At 58.5% G+C, this 16,636-nt stretch overlaps 1 protein-coding gene across 1 annotated transcript; it reads left to right on the top strand.

Annotated features, from left to right (window-relative positions):
• Positions 1 to 466: 466 nt before the first annotated feature.
• Positions 467 to 16,298, top strand: ATP13A1 (ATPase 13A1). The gene is made up of 26 exons (XM_024767388.1): positions 467 to 881; positions 3,182 to 3,271; positions 3,367 to 3,557; positions 5,019 to 5,091; positions 5,281 to 5,436; positions 5,541 to 5,610; positions 5,689 to 5,795; positions 6,303 to 6,432; positions 6,557 to 6,612; positions 7,189 to 7,315; positions 7,407 to 7,544; positions 7,624 to 7,744; positions 8,098 to 8,255; positions 8,568 to 8,743; positions 8,817 to 8,927; positions 10,023 to 10,148; positions 11,009 to 11,117; positions 12,640 to 12,839; positions 12,920 to 13,016; positions 13,720 to 13,880; positions 13,951 to 14,065; positions 14,153 to 14,349; positions 15,191 to 15,333; positions 15,537 to 15,648; positions 15,734 to 15,877; positions 15,963 to 16,298. The coding sequence occupies exons 1-26, from the start codon at positions 480 to 482 to the stop codon at positions 16,071 to 16,073; spliced, it is 3,621 nt and encodes a 1,206-aa protein (XP_024623156.1). The 5' UTR covers positions 467 to 479; the 3' UTR covers positions 16,074 to 16,298.
• Positions 16,299 to 16,636: the final 338 nt, after the last annotated feature.

Raw genomic sequence — 16,636 nt, 5'->3', positions numbered from 1 at the left:
GGTAGGGATACCTCACCCCACCTCACCCAACCCGCACGCGCACAAGGCCCGCCCTCATAATAAATCCCACCCCCTGAACACTAGTGCTTATTTATCCCCACCTCCGCAGTGTCCAGGCTCCGCCCCTCGTGGCCCAGACAGTGCCGTCTCCGAGGAGGACTGGCCTCTTCCGATGTAGGTTGTCATGGTGGCGCCCAACCCGCCTTGCCTCGTCTTTTCCGGTCTCAGTCCGGCGTGGCAAAGCAGGCAGGCTGCCTTAGCCCTTTCAAGCCCTCTGTGTCATGGCGGCGCCCTGACTCTCCTTCCGGCCACAGACTATCATGGCGGTGCCCTGAGTAGCCACTTCCGGACCCAGACCCCTACATTGCCCTGGCTTTTCTCACTCCAGGCTGCCATGGCGGCGCCCAGGGTTTACCGGAAGTACAACATCGGAAGTGAGCCGTAGCCTCTGCCCTGAAGCGAGAGCGGCGCTGGGAAAGATGGCGGCGGCGGCGGCGGCGGCCGCGGGCAATGCGGTTCCTTGCGGGGCTCGGCCTTGCGGGGCCCAGCCCGCCGGGCAGCCCAAGCCCAGGCCGCTGCCGCGCACACTCCTTGCCGCCGGGACGGCGCTTATAGAGAGCGGCGACGAGCTGGTAGCGGCCGTGTGGCCGTACCGGCGGCTGGCGCTGCTGCGGCGCCTCACGGTGCTGCCGTTCGTGGGGCTGCTCTACCCAGCCTGGCTGGGTGCCGCGGCTGCCGGCTGCTGGGGCTGGGGCAGCAGCTGGACGCAGATCCCCGAGGCCGCGCTGCTTGTGCTCGCCACCATCTGCCTCGCGCACGCGCTCACCGTCCTCTCGGGTCATTGGTCCGTGCACGCGCACTGCGCGCTCACCTGCACCCCGGTAAGTGTGCGCACCCGAGACCGACCTTCGGCATGGTCCGGCCTCACCGCGGATCCCAGCTACTGAGTTTATGTCCGTCCCCATCCCAGCCGGGGCCTCCGCATCTGCTGGAGCCGGGTCCCTAGAGGCGCTCTCCACCCTTTTGCGCTTGCTAAATTCTGGCCCCGCTTCTGACTTGGCTGTGTAACCCTGGCGTAGGTTACTTCCCTTCTTTGGAATTCCTCTCTGGTGTGGTCATTTAGATTCGATAAGGTAATACTTGTAAAAAGCTTAGCGCAGGGACCGGCATATGTCACCATTTACTAGCTCCCATACTAGCGAGTACTCGGTTGTTTCTCCTGGAAACGGTCCTGCTTTCTTTGTTGTCTGTCTCCTACCTTGTTGTTCGTAGTGTGAGGTTAGACCTGTGGGATGGGTTTCCCTGTCTGTGGAGCTTGCTTTGAGAACTGAGCATCAGTCCTGATGGCCAGTGCTCAGAGCCACCCATGTCCACCCCATGACGACCAAAATGAGCTTGAAATGCAGTTAATTGCAGCGTTTAAGAGGAGCAGTGGGTGTTTGTGAGCAAGTGACTTAGCTGCTTGGAGTCTCTTTATGTCTGTCTGCAAGGGTGATGGTAAAGAGGTAATGATGAGGTGATGGTAATGATGCCCTCAGAATACAACAGCGAGGTAGTGCATGTGACCCTTAGTCGTGAGATCTGGATGAATGAGAGCTGCCCTGGGTTAGCAGTTGATATCAGTGACTATGCCACTGCCCTCTGGGCCGGCCTCGGATGACACCAGCAGGTTATGGAGCCATGGGCACTGAGGTCAGCCTCCCCTCTGATCCCACACAGGTTTGTTAAAAGAAGAGAAAAAAGGAACAGCACCCAGGGCTGCAGAAAGAGAAAGAGAAACCACACCACCACCCTCCCTCACCCCTCTTTGACTCTAAGTGTGGACTGAATTCTCTTTCTCTTTTGAGAAAGTGAAATCTCTCTTATCCCAGGGGAGAGACTCAAACTTCTCAAAATTCTGGGGTTGGTGGCTTCAAGTCAGTACAATGAAGGACCCCAGTGAGGGACAAAAGAATGGAGGGAAGTTGGGGGGTAACACCCCCAAACTTCCAGCTGCCTATTGGCCTGCAGCTAAAAAGTGTGACTATTAACTTTCTCTCCAGGGATGGAGAAGAAAGAAGAACTAAGCAGCTGTGGGGTTAGGACAGGCGGATCTGGGTTTGCATCAGAGATCTCAGACAGGGGTGCTTCTTCTCTCTGGGTTTCAGTTTCCCCTTGTGTAAAGTGAGAACTGTAACACCTACCTCAGGGTGCCATTGTAAGAAGAAACAGATGAACTCTGCAAAGCACCCGGCATGTGGCTGGCCGCATGTAGTGCTTTGTACTTTTCTGCAGCGTTTCCTGAGTTCATAGTTTTGTCTTTTGTTGTTATTTTTGCCTGCTTTGGGGCCTGTGAACTTCTGGAGAGGCAGGGCCTTGTTGCTCAGGGTCACTGCCATGTCCCCCAACCCCCCCCCCCCCCCCCCCCGAAAAAAAAAAAACAAAAAGCATGGCAACACAGGTTCTGGTGGAGCAGAGGTGGGATGGATGCAGCTCACAGGATTCAGGGAGTGCCAATGCAGTTCCATTCAGTGCCTCCATGTTTTAGGTGCTGGAGAAAGAACAAAACAGACAAAACACATTGTTTTCATGGTGTTAGTGGGGGAGATAGAACTCAGCAGTCGATGTTAAAGAGAGAAAACCAGATAAGGATTTTGTGAGGGATCTTTAGATGGAGCATCCAGGGGCAGCGTCCTGAGAAGGGGACATTTGAGCGCAGGCCTGAAGCCAGCTGTGTGACCACGCATTCCAGGCAGAGAAAACAGCACGTGCCCTTAGCTGAGGCAAGGATGAGCCTCATCATCCCTTGTCACTCGAGGACACAGCGAGAATAGTAATGGGGACGGGGGCCAGAGGGGGAGCAGCAGGCCAGGTGGGCTGTAACAGGCCTTGGCTCACATGGACCGAGAGTGTACCTCATGCCGGGCAGCATTCTTCCTGTTTGAGTTCACCTTCGTCAGCAGAGCTCTGTGCACTGAGCGCTGTTCATGACCCTGGCTTTACAATATGGGCAGGACCAGAGGCCCAGTGAAGTGCTGTCCCTTGTCCCAGTGACAGACTGGGGAGTGGCCAGTCAGCATCCAGAGCCCAGTGGCATGTTCCAGAGCATGTCCACAGAGCTGCGGCCCCCGTGATCTCCCCAGTGGAAGCCGCGGAGCTGGGGCTTGAGAAGGGCTCAGCGGCAGCACTTTGCCTCTCACAGGAGTTCGACCCCAGCAAAGCAACCTTCGTGAAGGTGGTGCCGACTCCCAACAACGGCTCCACTGAGCTCGTAGCCCTGCACCGTGATGAGGTAGGGACCACCTGCTCCAGCATGGGCTTGGATGGGATCCCCAGGCCCTGACATTCCCAGATCAGGGGCCTTTGCCACAGACACACCTCCCACAGGGCGAAGATGGCCAGGAGGTGCTGTCCTTCGAATTCCAGAAGATCAAGTATTCCTACGATGCTCTGGAGAAGAAGCGTTTCCTCCCTGTGGCCTTTCCTGTGGGAAACCTGTTCTCATTCTACCAGAGCAACAGAGGGTTCCAGGAGGACTCGGAGATCCGTGCAGCCGAGAAGAAGTTTGGGAGCAACAGGTGAGTCCCAGCGTCCCCAAGCATCGCCCCTGCTGAGACAGGACTGGGCCTCTGCCTGTGGTTACCAGCCCGGGTCTCTATCCCAGCTAGTGGCTCCTTCCCCAGTTGTATATGCCCTGTGGTTTGGAGGAATCCACCTTTTCAACAAAACGTCCCAGGTGGACGTGGCGGGCACCCTCTGAAAAACATGTTCTAGTCTAGTCTCCCTCAAACTTGCCTGCTGATAGGAACCCCCTGGAGGGCCCACAGCTTGGAGCCTGGCCCAGGGCTGTTCATCCTTGTCTTGTGTTTGTAACTTGTGTTCTCTTCTTTATTTTAAATTTTTTCTATAAATGTAAATTCTCGTCATTCTTCTTATACATATCCCAGTACTTTATGAGTGGTGATAAAAAAAGATGGTGGTGAGCAGGATAGCTCTTGTTTGTACCAGGTGGAATGCAGATGCTCTGTGAGCACTTTCTCCTTTAACCTTCACCAAAACCACCAGTGTTGACGGGAGCTGGGAGGGGTCAGAGCTGGGCTTCAGAGCCCCCATCCTGGCCATGGTGATAATTGTCCTTGACTCAAAAACGCTCAGAATCTCTAGGAAATTATTTCTTGACCTAGTTGCTTTTCAAAAAGTTGCAAATACGTTACTGCAACCAGCGATCTAGTAGGAAGGTTTATAGGAAACATTTACTGATCCTCCCCTACCCAAGCCAGGTCTGCCATGGTGGCAGCCTGGGATGTCCACTTTCACACCGTCCTCGCTTACGCAGAGGTACCCTACACAGTCCAGGGTGGGGCTCAGTTTTTATTGCAATGCAGCCACTGTGCAGTTTCTTTTTCTCAAATCCCATGTCCTGGATATCACTCCAGTTCTGCAGGCAAAACAAGGACAGCCATAGTGGACCTGGCTGGTCCCATGGCCAGACAGGGCCACCACGCAGAGTGCTGTAGAGCACACTTTTCGGCCCTGCTTCTCAAATTCCAGGGCTTCTATTTAGGGAGTCTTTGCAACATCCCAGCTCAGGCTCCCCCTATCCATAGTGGGGTGGGGCTCAGGCACTGTATTTCAGGCCCCAGGGGACTCCACAGCACCTAGCTGCCGGGCCTCCTCTGTGCAGCTTCAGGGCTCCCGTCCAACGGTCAGCCATTCCTCTCCCCTTGCCTTGTCACCCACCCAGATGATAGGTTCTCGTCTTGCACCAGCCCCGCTCGGGGGCGGCTGCCCGAAGGGCCCAGTGCTGATTCAGAAGCTTCATCTGGGCTCTGCAGAGCAGAGGGCTGGGGGCAGTCAGCGTACCTGCTGCAGTGCCACACGGTCGAGGAGAGCCATAGTTGAGCATCCCAATGTCTGGAAGCTCACCAGGGCCCCTAGTTGCCCAGGGAGGCCGTCCGTGCTCAGAAGTGGAGGTGTTCGGGGGTGGGGCCCCTGGGGCTTCCCACCAGGAACAGGGCGTGGCATCTGGTCTCTTTCAGGGCCGAGATGGTGGTGCCTGACTTCTCAGAGCTGTTCAAGGAGAGAGCCACCGCGCCCTTCTTTGTGTTCCAGGTAAAGCAGCAGCTCTGGTCCTTCTCCCCACCCTGTTCCTTCGGGCTTTCACAGTCCATCTCCAAACGTGAAAACCTCTCCCTGTCCTCGTGGTCAGAGCCTGTGGGCACAACGACCCTCGTGTGCCATCCAGTCCTCCGGAGGCATTCTCCCTACGTTCCCAGGAACAGACAGGCCCGTGTCCCGTAGGTGTTCTGCGTGGGACTCTGGTGTCTGGACGAGTACTGGTACTACAGTGTCTTCACACTCTCCATGCTGGTGGCCTTCGAGGCCTCCCTGGTGCAGCAGCAGATGCGGAACATGTCAGAGATCCGGAAGATGGGCAACAAGCCCCACATGATCCAGGTATGGCCAGTAGCGTGACGGATGGGTAGGAGGGTCCCTGTGGTCTTGGCGTGGGCGAGGCATGGGCACATCCCCAGAGCTGACGGAACCCCACCCCCTCCCAGGTCTACCGGAGCCGAAAGTGGAGGCCCGTTGCCAGCAATGAGATTGTTCCTGGGGACATCGTCTCAATCGGTGAGGCCCAGTTCTGCTCCTTCCCGGTGGGAGCCCAGGCCTCAGGCTCTGTCCAACCCTCCTGCCCCTGCCCTGCAGGCCGCTCCCCACAGGAGAACCTGGTGCCATGCGACGTGCTGCTGTTGCGGGGCCGCTGCATCGTGGACGAGGCCATGCTCACTGGGGAGTCGGTGCCCCAGATGAAGGTGCTGGGTCAGGAGTGGAGGGAGGGGGGTCCTCAGGCGCGTCACTGTCCCATCCATTGAGGAGGACACAGGCCAGGGAAGGGCTGGTGGCTGGGCCAGGAGACTGGAGGAGGCATAGCATCTGGATGGAGACCCTGGGTTTCCTGGCAGGTCAGTACCCTGGACTAAGGGGAGCCAGGTGCTGATGAGGAGAGGGAAGGAGATGAGAGGCCAGGAGCATCGGTGGGGTGTCAGGCACCCTGGGATCTCAGGCTTAGGTGGGATGAGAGAAACCGGGAAGCTGTGAATCCGGGGTGAGGCCGGGTACAGGGGTACAGGGAGTCTATGCTGCACACAAAGGTGGAAAGACAGGGTGGAGCCCCCACCCCTGTGAGGTGCACCGGCTCGGATGCGGAGCCCTGTGCGGGTCAGGCAGGTTCCTCCCAGCCCCAGGGTCCGGCTCTCCGGCCTGGGGATGGAGAAGGAGGCCATGGTGGGACTAGCCATTGACTTTACTGTTGTTCCCAGGAACCCATCGAAGACCTCAGCCCCAACCGAGTACTGGACCTCCAGGCCGACTCCCGGCTCCACGTCATCTTCGGGGGCACCAAGGTGGTGCAGCACATCCCTCCCCAGAAAGCCACCACAGGCCTGAAGCGTAGGTGCCTCAGGGGTGTCTGGGGGTGTCCTAGCCCTGCCACCCCCAAACCCTCAAAGTCTGCTTGGCTCTGAGAGAGTCGAGATGAGCAGACATGAATGACGCTGGTCCTTTTTCTCCCCAGCGGTGGACAGTGGGTGTGTGGCCTATGTCCTGAGGACCGGATTCAACACATCCCAGGTGTGGCACCTTGCCCAGTTCTGAGGAGGGTGGTCCCTGGGGCGTATGGTGGACAGCTGAGATGGCAACTCTTTCAGACCCCAGAACATCCACCCCATAGGCTCACTCTGATACCAGGTACTGGGCTGGGGGCCAGAGTGCTGAGACAAGCCCCAGACTAGGCCTGCTTTCCCCGGCTGAGGTTCTGCCTCACAGACAGTAGACTGATTTTCGTCCCGCACACTTGGGAATCACAGTCTGGGCCATAAACTTTTCACTAAAGTGGCGTGAGGATCCCTTGGTAGAGACGATGGTCAGATCTCCTTCCAGAAAATTCATCCCTCCGCCCCAATCTCAGCCACTTCCTTCCCTGACCCCGAGTCTTCAGTCACTGGTCTCCGTAACTCTGTAGCTGTTGGCTGAGTTGCAGCCACCCACATAGCTGTGCAGTTCCTGGAACAGCTGTGTTGTCAGCTGTGGCGCTCAGTCAGCCCAGGCAGGCACTCCCCAGCAGCAGAGAGAACCTGGCCCTGGTGCTTTTAGGCAGGAAAGGCCGCCACCCTCCCAGGGAAGATCTCTGTCCCTCCGTCCCTCTAGGGCAAGCTGCTGCGCACGATCCTCTTTGGGGTCAAGAGGGTGACGGCGAACAACCTGGAGACCTTCATCTTCATCCTCTTCCTCCTGGTCTTTGCCATTGCGGCAGCCGCCTACGTATGGATCGAAGGTAAGCACCGTGACCGCTCCCCTCCGCCCCCACCCCCATCTGCTGGACCCCGCGCCTGTGGCCCCCAGGCTGGCAGGCCCTGTCTTCGCAGGTACCAAGGACCCCAGCCGGAACCGCTACAAGCTATTTCTGGAATGCACACTGATCCTCACTTCTGTCGTGCCCCCCGAGCTGCCCATTGAGCTGTCTCTGGCCGTCAACACTTCCCTCATTGCTCTGGCCAAGCTCTGTGAGTCTCTGGGGCAGGGACAAGGTGCCGAGTGGGCTGGGGCCCGGCAGCACCCCTGACACTGGCTCCCATCACCCAGACATGTACTGCACGGAGCCCTTCCGGATCCCCTTCGCCGGCAAGGTGGAGGTGTGCTGCTTTGACAAGACAGGGACCTTGACCAGCGACAGCCTGGTGGTGCGCGGTGTGGCCGGGCTCCGGTGAGCGTGGGGAGTCTGGATCGCGAGGCGCCGAGCCGGGGGCGTTCTGGGAGCTCAAGGGACAGACAGCTGCCCAGCCCAAGTCTTCGAAGTGAGGGCCTGTCACAGGCCCTACCACAGAGGTCCATTCTAGGGGGCCCCCCAAGCATTCTTCAGTGTGAGTGACAGTGGCAGGGGGCTCAGCTTGGGCTCCAAGCAGCCATGTAACCTCTGGGGGCATTCATGAGACGCGTGCAGGTGTCGCAGGGACCAAGACAGCACCCTGCGGCCCCCCACTGTGACCAGCAATTCCCAAGGGGTCCCTCTACCCAGTCACCTCCACCTTGGTAACCAGCTATTCTTCCTCCTTGCAGAGATGGGAAGGAGGTGACCCCTGTGTCCAACATCCCCATAGAAACACACCGGGCTCTGGCCTCATGCCATTCCCTTATGCAGCTGGATGACGGCACCCTTGTGGGTGACCCGCTTGAGAAAGCCATGCTGACGGCCGTAGACTGGACACTGACCAAAGGTGAGGGGCTGGAGCCTCGGCCATACCACAACTCTTACGTCCGCCGGCAGGCGGGGTGTGCCTCTCAGGCACCTGTGTGTTCAACTCAGGCAGGTGCGTGGGCACGGGCTCACCTCTGACCTGGGGCAGGGTCCTCCATACCCAGATCTCCCAGCTCGGACCCCTCCTAGAGCCAGGAGTTCCTGTAGGCCCCGGGTCTGGAGGTGGGGGGAGGAAGGGGATGGAGGGAGGAAGGGCACGGAGGGGGCAGGTGGGGGCTTGGCTGCCTCTTTGGAGCGAAGGCCCTCAGGACTCGTACTTATTTGTTTCCAGATGAGAAAGTATTCCCCCGAAGTATTAAAACTCAGGGGCTGAAAATTCACCAGCGCTTTCATTTTGCCAGTGCCCTAAAGCGAATGTCCGTGCTCGCCTCCTACGAGAAGCTTGGCTCCACCGATCTCTGCTACATCGCGGCTGTGAAGGGGGCCCCTGAAACCCTGCACTCCATGGTGAGCCAGCCCCGGCCCAGGGTGGGGAGGGGGGTGTGGGGCGGTTGGTGACATCCCCCTGCGTTCCCTGCAGTTCGCCCAGTGCCCACCTGACTACCACCACATCCACACGGAGATTTCCCGGGAAGGAGCCCGTGTCCTGGCGCTGGGGTATAAGGAGCTGGGGCACCTCACTCACCAGCAGGTAAGGGCCCAAGACCCCCCACCTACCAGCCCCTTGTCCACATCACCTTCTGTCCCCTGTGGCCCATTTCCCCTGTGAAATGGGCACAATTTCATCTTCCTCCTCCCTGGTCTCTACCTTTGGAGGCCCCAGGTGGCACTCAGTCCTCACTTTCTTCTCCTCCCCTGCATGCCCCATTCCCCATGGACCCCATCCCACCCCAGAACCCAGGGCTGCTCCCTAGAGAGCACACCCAAGTCTCACCTCCTATCCTCACATCCACGGGTTCTCTCACACCCCCTTGGGGAACACCCTGGGGCACCTTGGGTTCCCTATCTCCAGCCCAGCTCCACCCCTGCCTTGCCCAACCACCTGGTCACTGCATGATCTTGGGGTATCCCCAGCCCTCGGTCACCCCCCATTGGCTGTAGGCTCTCCTCCCACCTCCAGTACCAATGCTGCTCCTTTACCAGTTTCCACCTTGGCCCTCATCCAAGTGGCTTTCATCTGCTTGCACCCAGTGGCCATGAGATCCTTCCAGAATGCACACCAGGTCACATCTCTGTTCAGAGCCTCGTTCAAGGCCCGTTCCTGAGCCTAGTCACAGACCTTTCAGAGCCACCTGGCTCTGTGCCACCCCACGACCCTCTCTGCCCCATTCCCCTGGCTTCATCTCTCTTGTGGTAGTCAGTGCTCTGATTTCTGTGACTTTCTTTATTACATGTCTTCTCCAGTAGAAGGCAAGCTCCATGAGGGGAGAGATCTTTTAGTTTCTGATACGAGATAGAGCGTGAGCGCTTGCTCAGTGGTTATCAAAGGAGAGTCCCAACTTTCCTGTCCTAGAAGATGAAATACAGGGACTTTGTGTCACGCTGTTGTCCATGGTAGCGGGTAGAGGCACCATTGGGGGGCCAGGGCCACCCAGCCACTGCTGAGCCCCTCTACCACCAGGGCGCCTCTCACCCTCCCCACACCTCTCACCTTCTGACCCTCCAGTGTCCCTCCTGCAAGGATGGGGCCTTCTCTGACCTCTCCCCACCCAGCGTGTTGTCAGAGCTTAGGAAATGGGGGAGGGGGAGAGACAAGTCATGAGAGCACTGCCATGTCCATCCACAGGCCCGGGAGCTCAAGCGGGAGGCCCTGGAGTGCAACCTGAAGTTCGTCGGCTTCATTGTGGTCTCCTGCCCACTCAAGGCTGACTCCAAGGCCGTGATCCGCGAGATCCAGAACGCCTCCCATCGGGTACAGCCACTGGACCCCTCCCCACCAGGCCCCATGGGTGGGCAGTCTTGGCTACTCCTTACAGAGAGGGGGATATGACAGTAGAGGATAGTTCCATCCTCAGTGGGGCATTCAGCGGTGGGTATCTGGGTCTTGGAAGCAAAGGTTCCATGGCTTTTGGTTGAGCTCCACCATGGCTTGGACGCTCATGCTATCCCTCATGCCTGAGGATGCTCTGGGACTCAATCTGTGCCCATCCTTCTCACATCACTTTCTCAGGCCCCCAGCATCACTGGGAGATGAGGGCTATTCCCCCCACTCCGCCCCATCTTAGGAAAAAGCTGAGGCTGGGTTGGAGGATGTGGAGACAACACCCAGACAGGCTGTGTGTGTCCCAGTGGCTTTTCTCTGTCAGTCTTGGTGGTTTGTGTATTCTAGTTCAGGACTCAGTTTAGGGTGTGGGAGGTGAGCCTGGCAGTGTCAGAGTGTAGTGACATGATTAGTCCTCACCTGGCCTCAGCAGTCAAGGCCCATCTTGCCATCACCAGGCTCTAAGCCAGAAGGCTAGAGCTTGTGTCATACCACCCCCAATCTCCTGCCTGGAGCATCTACCAAGCCAAGAGGGTCCACACCAAGGGCTGGCTCTTAGTTTGTGTTGCAAATAAAGGCTATGGGTGTTCTCAGAAAGACACACATACACATATCATTCGCAGAAGACTCCACCAGGTGAGGCAGGTTGAGGCTCTTGGAAGCCCAGTCCCCACTAGGGAGCCAAGCGCTTCCTCTATGGCTGTCCTCAGAAGGGACTTGGCCCCCAGGTCTCCAGGCTGGAGTTCTGATGCCCTGAGCCCTGCTCCACTGAGCCTCCGCCCTCTCCCCAGGTGGTCATGATCACAGGTGACAACCCGCTCACTGCCTGCCACGTGGCTCAGGAGCTGCACTTCATTGAAAAGGCTCACACGCTGATCCTGCAGCCTCCCACGGAGAAAGGTGAGGCCCCATGTGGTCGTGGGCTAGGGGGACCTTGAGTCCAAGAACAGCTCCCGCCCGGTGGCTCACCTCTGTGCCAGGCCTGAGTGAGCACGCCCAGCGTCATCCAGGACCCGTGACACAGGCCTGCGGATCACAGCCCTGCCCCGTGAGCACACTTGGGCCGTCTGGCCGGGGAGCTCCACACCCGACCTGTGCGGCAGCATGCAGGCGGTCACCGGCTCTGGGGCCAGCAACACCTTACAATCTTAAGGCGGTTGGTTGTTGTCACAACAGCCCACGTTTCATAGCCTCCCACCCACCTTGGGCCTGGCTGGCTGCCTGTGTGTGGCAAGTGCTCGCCTCGAGCACTGGGACTGCTGGTGTTCGTGTTTGGTGTGGCCAGAACCTGGGGCCGAGGGCTTGGTTTGCATTCATCAGACTCTTTGCCCCACATGGGAGGGCTTGCCATTCCCACACCACATAGGAGGAAGCCAACCAGGTCAGCTGTTGGGGCCCCTGCTCTGTAGACAAGGAGACAGAGAAGTGAATCCATCCACCTGGATCATTGGGAAACACTGTGACTAAGGATTTGAACTCAGATGTCCTGATTCCAGAACTCATGGTCTCTGGTCTCTCCTGAGTAACCAAATTGGTTGCAAGTGGTGCCTGTGAATCAGAAAAATCAAGGGACGAATCCAGCCCCAGCACCTCTGGCTCACGGGGTGGAGTCTGTCAGATGCCGTAGGACGGCACCTGGTGCAGGGCCTGGCTTGGGAGCAACAGGCACCAGTGATGTCACTGGGCTGCAGGCCAGAGGAGGGTGCTGGTATGGCCCGGCCAAGAGGGCTTCCAGCACCTCCCAGCCCTTCTCTCCGTCTGTGCTGTTGAGCCCAGGTCTCTGTCCCAGTCCCAGGCACTGGGCTCTTCCAGAGCCTGGGGATCGTAGGCAGGTGGCCCAGAGGTGGCTGCCAAGACTGTTGATGAGCAAGTGAAGCTGCTCTAACAGAACAGCCGCAACAGGAGCCAGGTGGAGATTATTTTCCTTTCAAGCTCTGACAGCTCAGGGCCAGCCGTCCAGTGCTGAGAAGGCTGGTGGGCTGCCCTCAGCTGTCCTCGGTGCTCAGCACCCACACCTAGACCAACCAGCTAGAAAGGGGAAGTGGATAGCAAGCAGTGTCTGGCCTGAGGAAGTGATTCGGGGTGCCCTGGCCCTAGGAGAGCAGAGTTTCAGGCAGGCCCCCAGGGTTGGGGGGAGGTGGGGTGCGTCTGAGGTCAGGCTGCCTGGGTTTGAATCTGGCCCATCACATGGTCTCAGGCCAGTAGCTTAGGCCCTGGGTTTTCAGATCCTTTGTATCGGAGGTTTCTGTGCATGGTCTCTGTGGGGTGCCTAGTGTCTGGGGTACAGCTTGGTATGGACCTGGGGTGGGGGCCAAGGAGGTGCTCCAGAGAGGAGAGACTAGGACTGCATACGTGGGGTCCAAGTGAGAGGGTCCACCTGAGCAGCTGAGCCCCATCCCTGACCCTGGCACTGGCCCTGCAGGTCGACCGTGTGAGTGGCATTCCATCGACGGCAGTGTCATGCTGCCCCTGGCCCAGGGCTCCCCGAAGGCACTGGCCCTGGACCACGCGCTGTGCCTCACGGGCGATGGCCTGGCCCACCTGCAGGCCGAGGACCCCCAGCTGCTGCTTCGCCTCATCCCACATGTGCAAGTGTTCGCCAGAGTGGCCCCCAAACAGAAGGTGGGTGCGGGGTGGCGGAGGGTAGGCGGGGCCCTGGGGAGGGCGCGCAGCCCTCACTCAGTCTGTCTCTCCCCAAACAGGAGTTTGTCATCACCAGCCTGAAGGAGCTGGGCTACGTGACCCTCATGTGTGGGGATGGCACCAACGACGTGGGTGCCCTGAAGCACGCTGATGTGGGTGAGCCCCTGGGGTTGGGGGCTGTTCTGCCAACACCAGCTTACCATCAGGGACGCGCCACTGAGCAAGTTCTGTGAGGAAGCAGTAGTGAAGGGACGGGGCAGGGACTGGTGGGATTGGGGATCTGAAGGGCTCCAAGGCCAGGAAGAGATACAAGTGTCTGAGGAAAAGTGTGGCGGAGACCACCAGGAACCTCTGGTGAGGGTCCAGGGCAGCTCCATGGGGCAGACATGACTTGGTTTTCTCAGGCCCCCAGGCACTGTATGGGCTCCAAGGGCCAAGGCCAGAGGCCAGGGAGAGTTTATAGCCTCGGATCTGTGTCAACAGAACATAGATGTCAAGTTGATGTTTAAAGACCAATTTAACCTAGTTTCAGTGCTTTTCAAATATTCATTTGGTTTATCAACTACGATGTTTATGACACATCATTTATCTCATTATGATTCTTGGCAATAAACTTCTTTGGAAATCAGTTAGTTTTGACCTACATAGCGTTATATACTTTATTTGGGTATTGTTTTTTTGTTGTCCTTAAGTAGTTTGTAGAAAGTAAGATAGATGCTCTCTGAAGCGCTCCTTGGGGTGAGTGATCAGGTAAAATGTGGGGAGGTTTGGCCCCGGGATTAGCTGTGTTGAACAGACACTCCGTGCTCTGTGCTGGGGTGGCAGGCTCCCTCTGGCTTCTGACACACACTCCCACCAGGTGTGGCCCTCCTGGCCAATGCCCCTGAGCGGATCATCGAGCGGCGGCGACGGCCCCGGGACAGCCCCGTCCTGAGCAACAGTGGAGTTAGGGCCACCTCCAGAGCAGCCAAGCAGAGGTCGGGGCTCCCACCCTCTGAGGAGCAGCTGGCCTCCCAGCGGGTAAGTCTCAGAAGGGGGGCACCAGCACCCCCTTGTTGTCAGGTCTCACCCCTTGCTACCTGCCTCATAGGACCGCCTGAGTCAGGTGCTTCGGGACCTTGAGGACGAGAGCATGCCCATCGTGAAGCTGGGGGATGCCAGCATCGCTGCGCCCTTCACCTCCAAACTCTCTTCCATCCAGTGCAGTGAGTCCTGCTGCCGTGATCCTCCCCTACCCCATCCCTAGGCCCATCCTGCCTGGCACCCACGCCCACGCCTGCCTTCCCCCGCAGTTTGCCACGTGATCAAGCAGGGCCGCTGCACGCTGGTGACCACACTGCAGATGTTCAAGATCTTGGCGCTCAATGCCCTCATCCTGGCCTACAGCCAGAGTGTCCTATACTTGGAGGGTGTCAAGTTCAGTGACTTCCAGGCCACACTGCAGGGGCTGCTCCTGGCTGGCTGTTTCCTCTTCATCTCCCGCTCCAAGGTGGGCCAGGACGCTGAGCAAAGCAGGGGCTCCCGCCCCAGCCCAAGGGTGCCCTCTGCTTCTCTGAGCCATGGTTCTTGCCCCAGAGGTGCCGGGAGGCTTCTCGGATTGATGGCTGGCGAAGCTTGGGCCAGCCAGGGCAGGCTATTAAAGGTGCCACCACATGTCTGTTCTATCCTCACAGCAGCCCTTGGGATGGGAACTCTCATCCCCAGGTTACAGATGGGGATCAGGGGGCAGGGCGGGTGCCCACTGAGGCTCTTCAGAGTGCCGCCGCTCAGGCCCAGCACTGTCCACAGGCTGGGGTCTCAGGTGGGCCACACCATTGAGACAGATGGGAAAACGATTATCAAGAGCACTCAGTATGCAGTGCTGAGAAAAACACCAAGTAGGTCACACAGGCTGTGGGGAATGGCCTCAGGGTCGGTCAGGGAGGTCTGTGTAATGCTGACATTGAGGCCAACGCATAAAGAACAAGAGAACCAGCGAGGAACTAGGCACAAAGGCCGCAGGTGGTCATGGGCTGATGCAAGGAGGCCCTGGTGGCCAGAGGGGGTGGGAGGTGGTCTGGGTTGATCATACATGCCCCATGAGCAACAGGGAGGGCTTTAAGTTTATTCTAGAGTGGGTGGATCTTAAGACCGCTATGGCTGGGCATTGAGCAAGGCGGGGGTGGCATCTGGACTGAGGGGATGGGGGGTGGACAGGGCTCTGGGGACTAGTGCTGACCTGTAAACCCCAGAATTTGGTGACCGCTTTCTGCACAAGGCCTGCCAGGAAGCAGGGTAGGTGGGTGACCCCAGGGTGAGCCTGGGCCCTGACCCCCACTCTGCCCCTGCAGCCCCTCAAGACCCTCTCCCGAGAACGGCCCCTGCCCAACATCTTCAACTTATACACCATCCTCACTGTCATGCTCCAGTTCTGCGTGCACTTCATGAGTCTCGTCTACCTGTACAGCGAGGCCCAGGCCCGGAGCCCTGAGAAGTGAGTGCACTCCCAGCCTGGGGGTGGACAGGGTGCTCCTAGAGGAGGCAGCATCCCGGCGGTTGGGGGGTGGCAGGAGAAACATGCAGATGTTGGCCTGGGGTGACCAGGGCCAGGCCAGCAGAGTCCACCAGGCAGAGTCCTGGTTCCGCGGGGAGCAGCAGGAATCATGAAGGGGCCCTGACCGCCATGTGTCCCTGAAGGCAGGAGCAATTTGTGGACCTGTACAAAGAATTTGAGCCAAGCCTAGTCAACAGCACAGTGTACATCATGGCCATGGCCATGCAGATGGCCACCTTCGCCATTAACTACAAGGTGAGGCCCAGCCCCTGCCCGCACACACCCTGCCCACCCTCTGGGCTGCCACGACACACAGCTGCCCATCTGCCTATCCCCACAGGGCCCACCCTTCATGGAGAGTCTGCCTGAGAACCGGCCTCTGGTGTGGAGCCTAGCCGTGTCACTCCTGGCCATCGTGGGCCTGCTCCTTGGTTCCTCACCTGAGTTCAACAGCCAGTTTGGACTCGTGGACATCCCTGTGGAGGTGAGGGGCCCTGTAGACGCGGTCCCAGGACTTGGCCTGGACCTGTCTGCAGGCACCTGACTCACCAGCACTCCCTGTCCCACAGTTCAAGCTGGTCATCGCCCAGGTCCTACTCCTGGACTTCTGCTTGGCACTCCTGGTCGACCGCGTCCTGCAGTTCTTCCTGGGGACCCCAAAGTTGAAAGTGCCTTCCTGAGATGGCAGTGCTGGCACCTACTGCCCACTCTGCTGCCGCTGGGCAGGAGCCCCGCGAGGGCCCCAGGAGGGAACACTGCCCCCACGGTGAGGCTGACCTGGCCTTGCCCACCAAGACTGAGCTGGGACACCCCCACCCCACCCCCTACGGCTGTCTGAGGCCTGGCTGGCGGAACCAGCTCTGGGCCAGCGTCTTTGGTAAATAAAGCAGCATCAGTGATTTGAAGAAGCCTTGCCTCTGTCTCTGCACCACAGAAGGGGTCGCTGGGGGCTGGGTGGTCCCCAAGGAAGGTCCTGGCACCCTCCTCATGGACTGTGTGAGGTTCTAACCCCCCTCTGCAACACATTGAGCACTTGGACAGGCCAAGCTCGGAACCCAGAGAGCTCTGCATATTTCCTAGTTTTGCAAGCGCCCCCATGTTTCTGTGGTCTCGCAGCTTCACATTTTGACACCTCAGGCACTGAAGGGAGTTTTGAGATCGATGCCATTTTTCCCTTTTCAATAATATGCAAAATACCAGCATGCCTTCCTCTCATAGTGTCAGATATGAGGAAGTTCAATTC

This window comes from Neophocaena asiaeorientalis, unplaced genomic scaffold (assembly GCF_003031525.2).
Source record: "Neophocaena asiaeorientalis asiaeorientalis breed wild unplaced genomic scaffold, Neophocaena_asiaeorientalis_V1.1 scaffold87, whole genome shotgun sequence".
In the NCBI taxonomy this organism is placed as follows: domain Eukaryota; kingdom Metazoa; phylum Chordata; class Mammalia; order Artiodactyla; family Phocoenidae; genus Neophocaena; species Neophocaena asiaeorientalis.
The sequence above is the reverse complement of the archived record's forward strand: the minus strand, read 5'-3'. Positions and strand labels throughout refer to the sequence as shown.

Coding starts and splice junctions, on each gene's coding strand:
- ATP13A1 (XM_024767388.1), top strand. CDS start 480: ATGGCGGCGGCGGCGGCGGCGGCCGCGGGCAATGCGGTTCCTTGCGGG. Junction 5,092..5,280: donor CGCCCTTCTTTGTGTTCCAG/GTAAAGCAGCAG, acceptor CGTGTCCCGTAG/GTGTTCTGCGTGGGACTCTG. Junction 10,149..11,008: donor TCCAGAACGCCTCCCATCGG/GTACAGCCACTG, acceptor CCCTCTCCCCAG/GTGGTCATGATCACAGGTGA.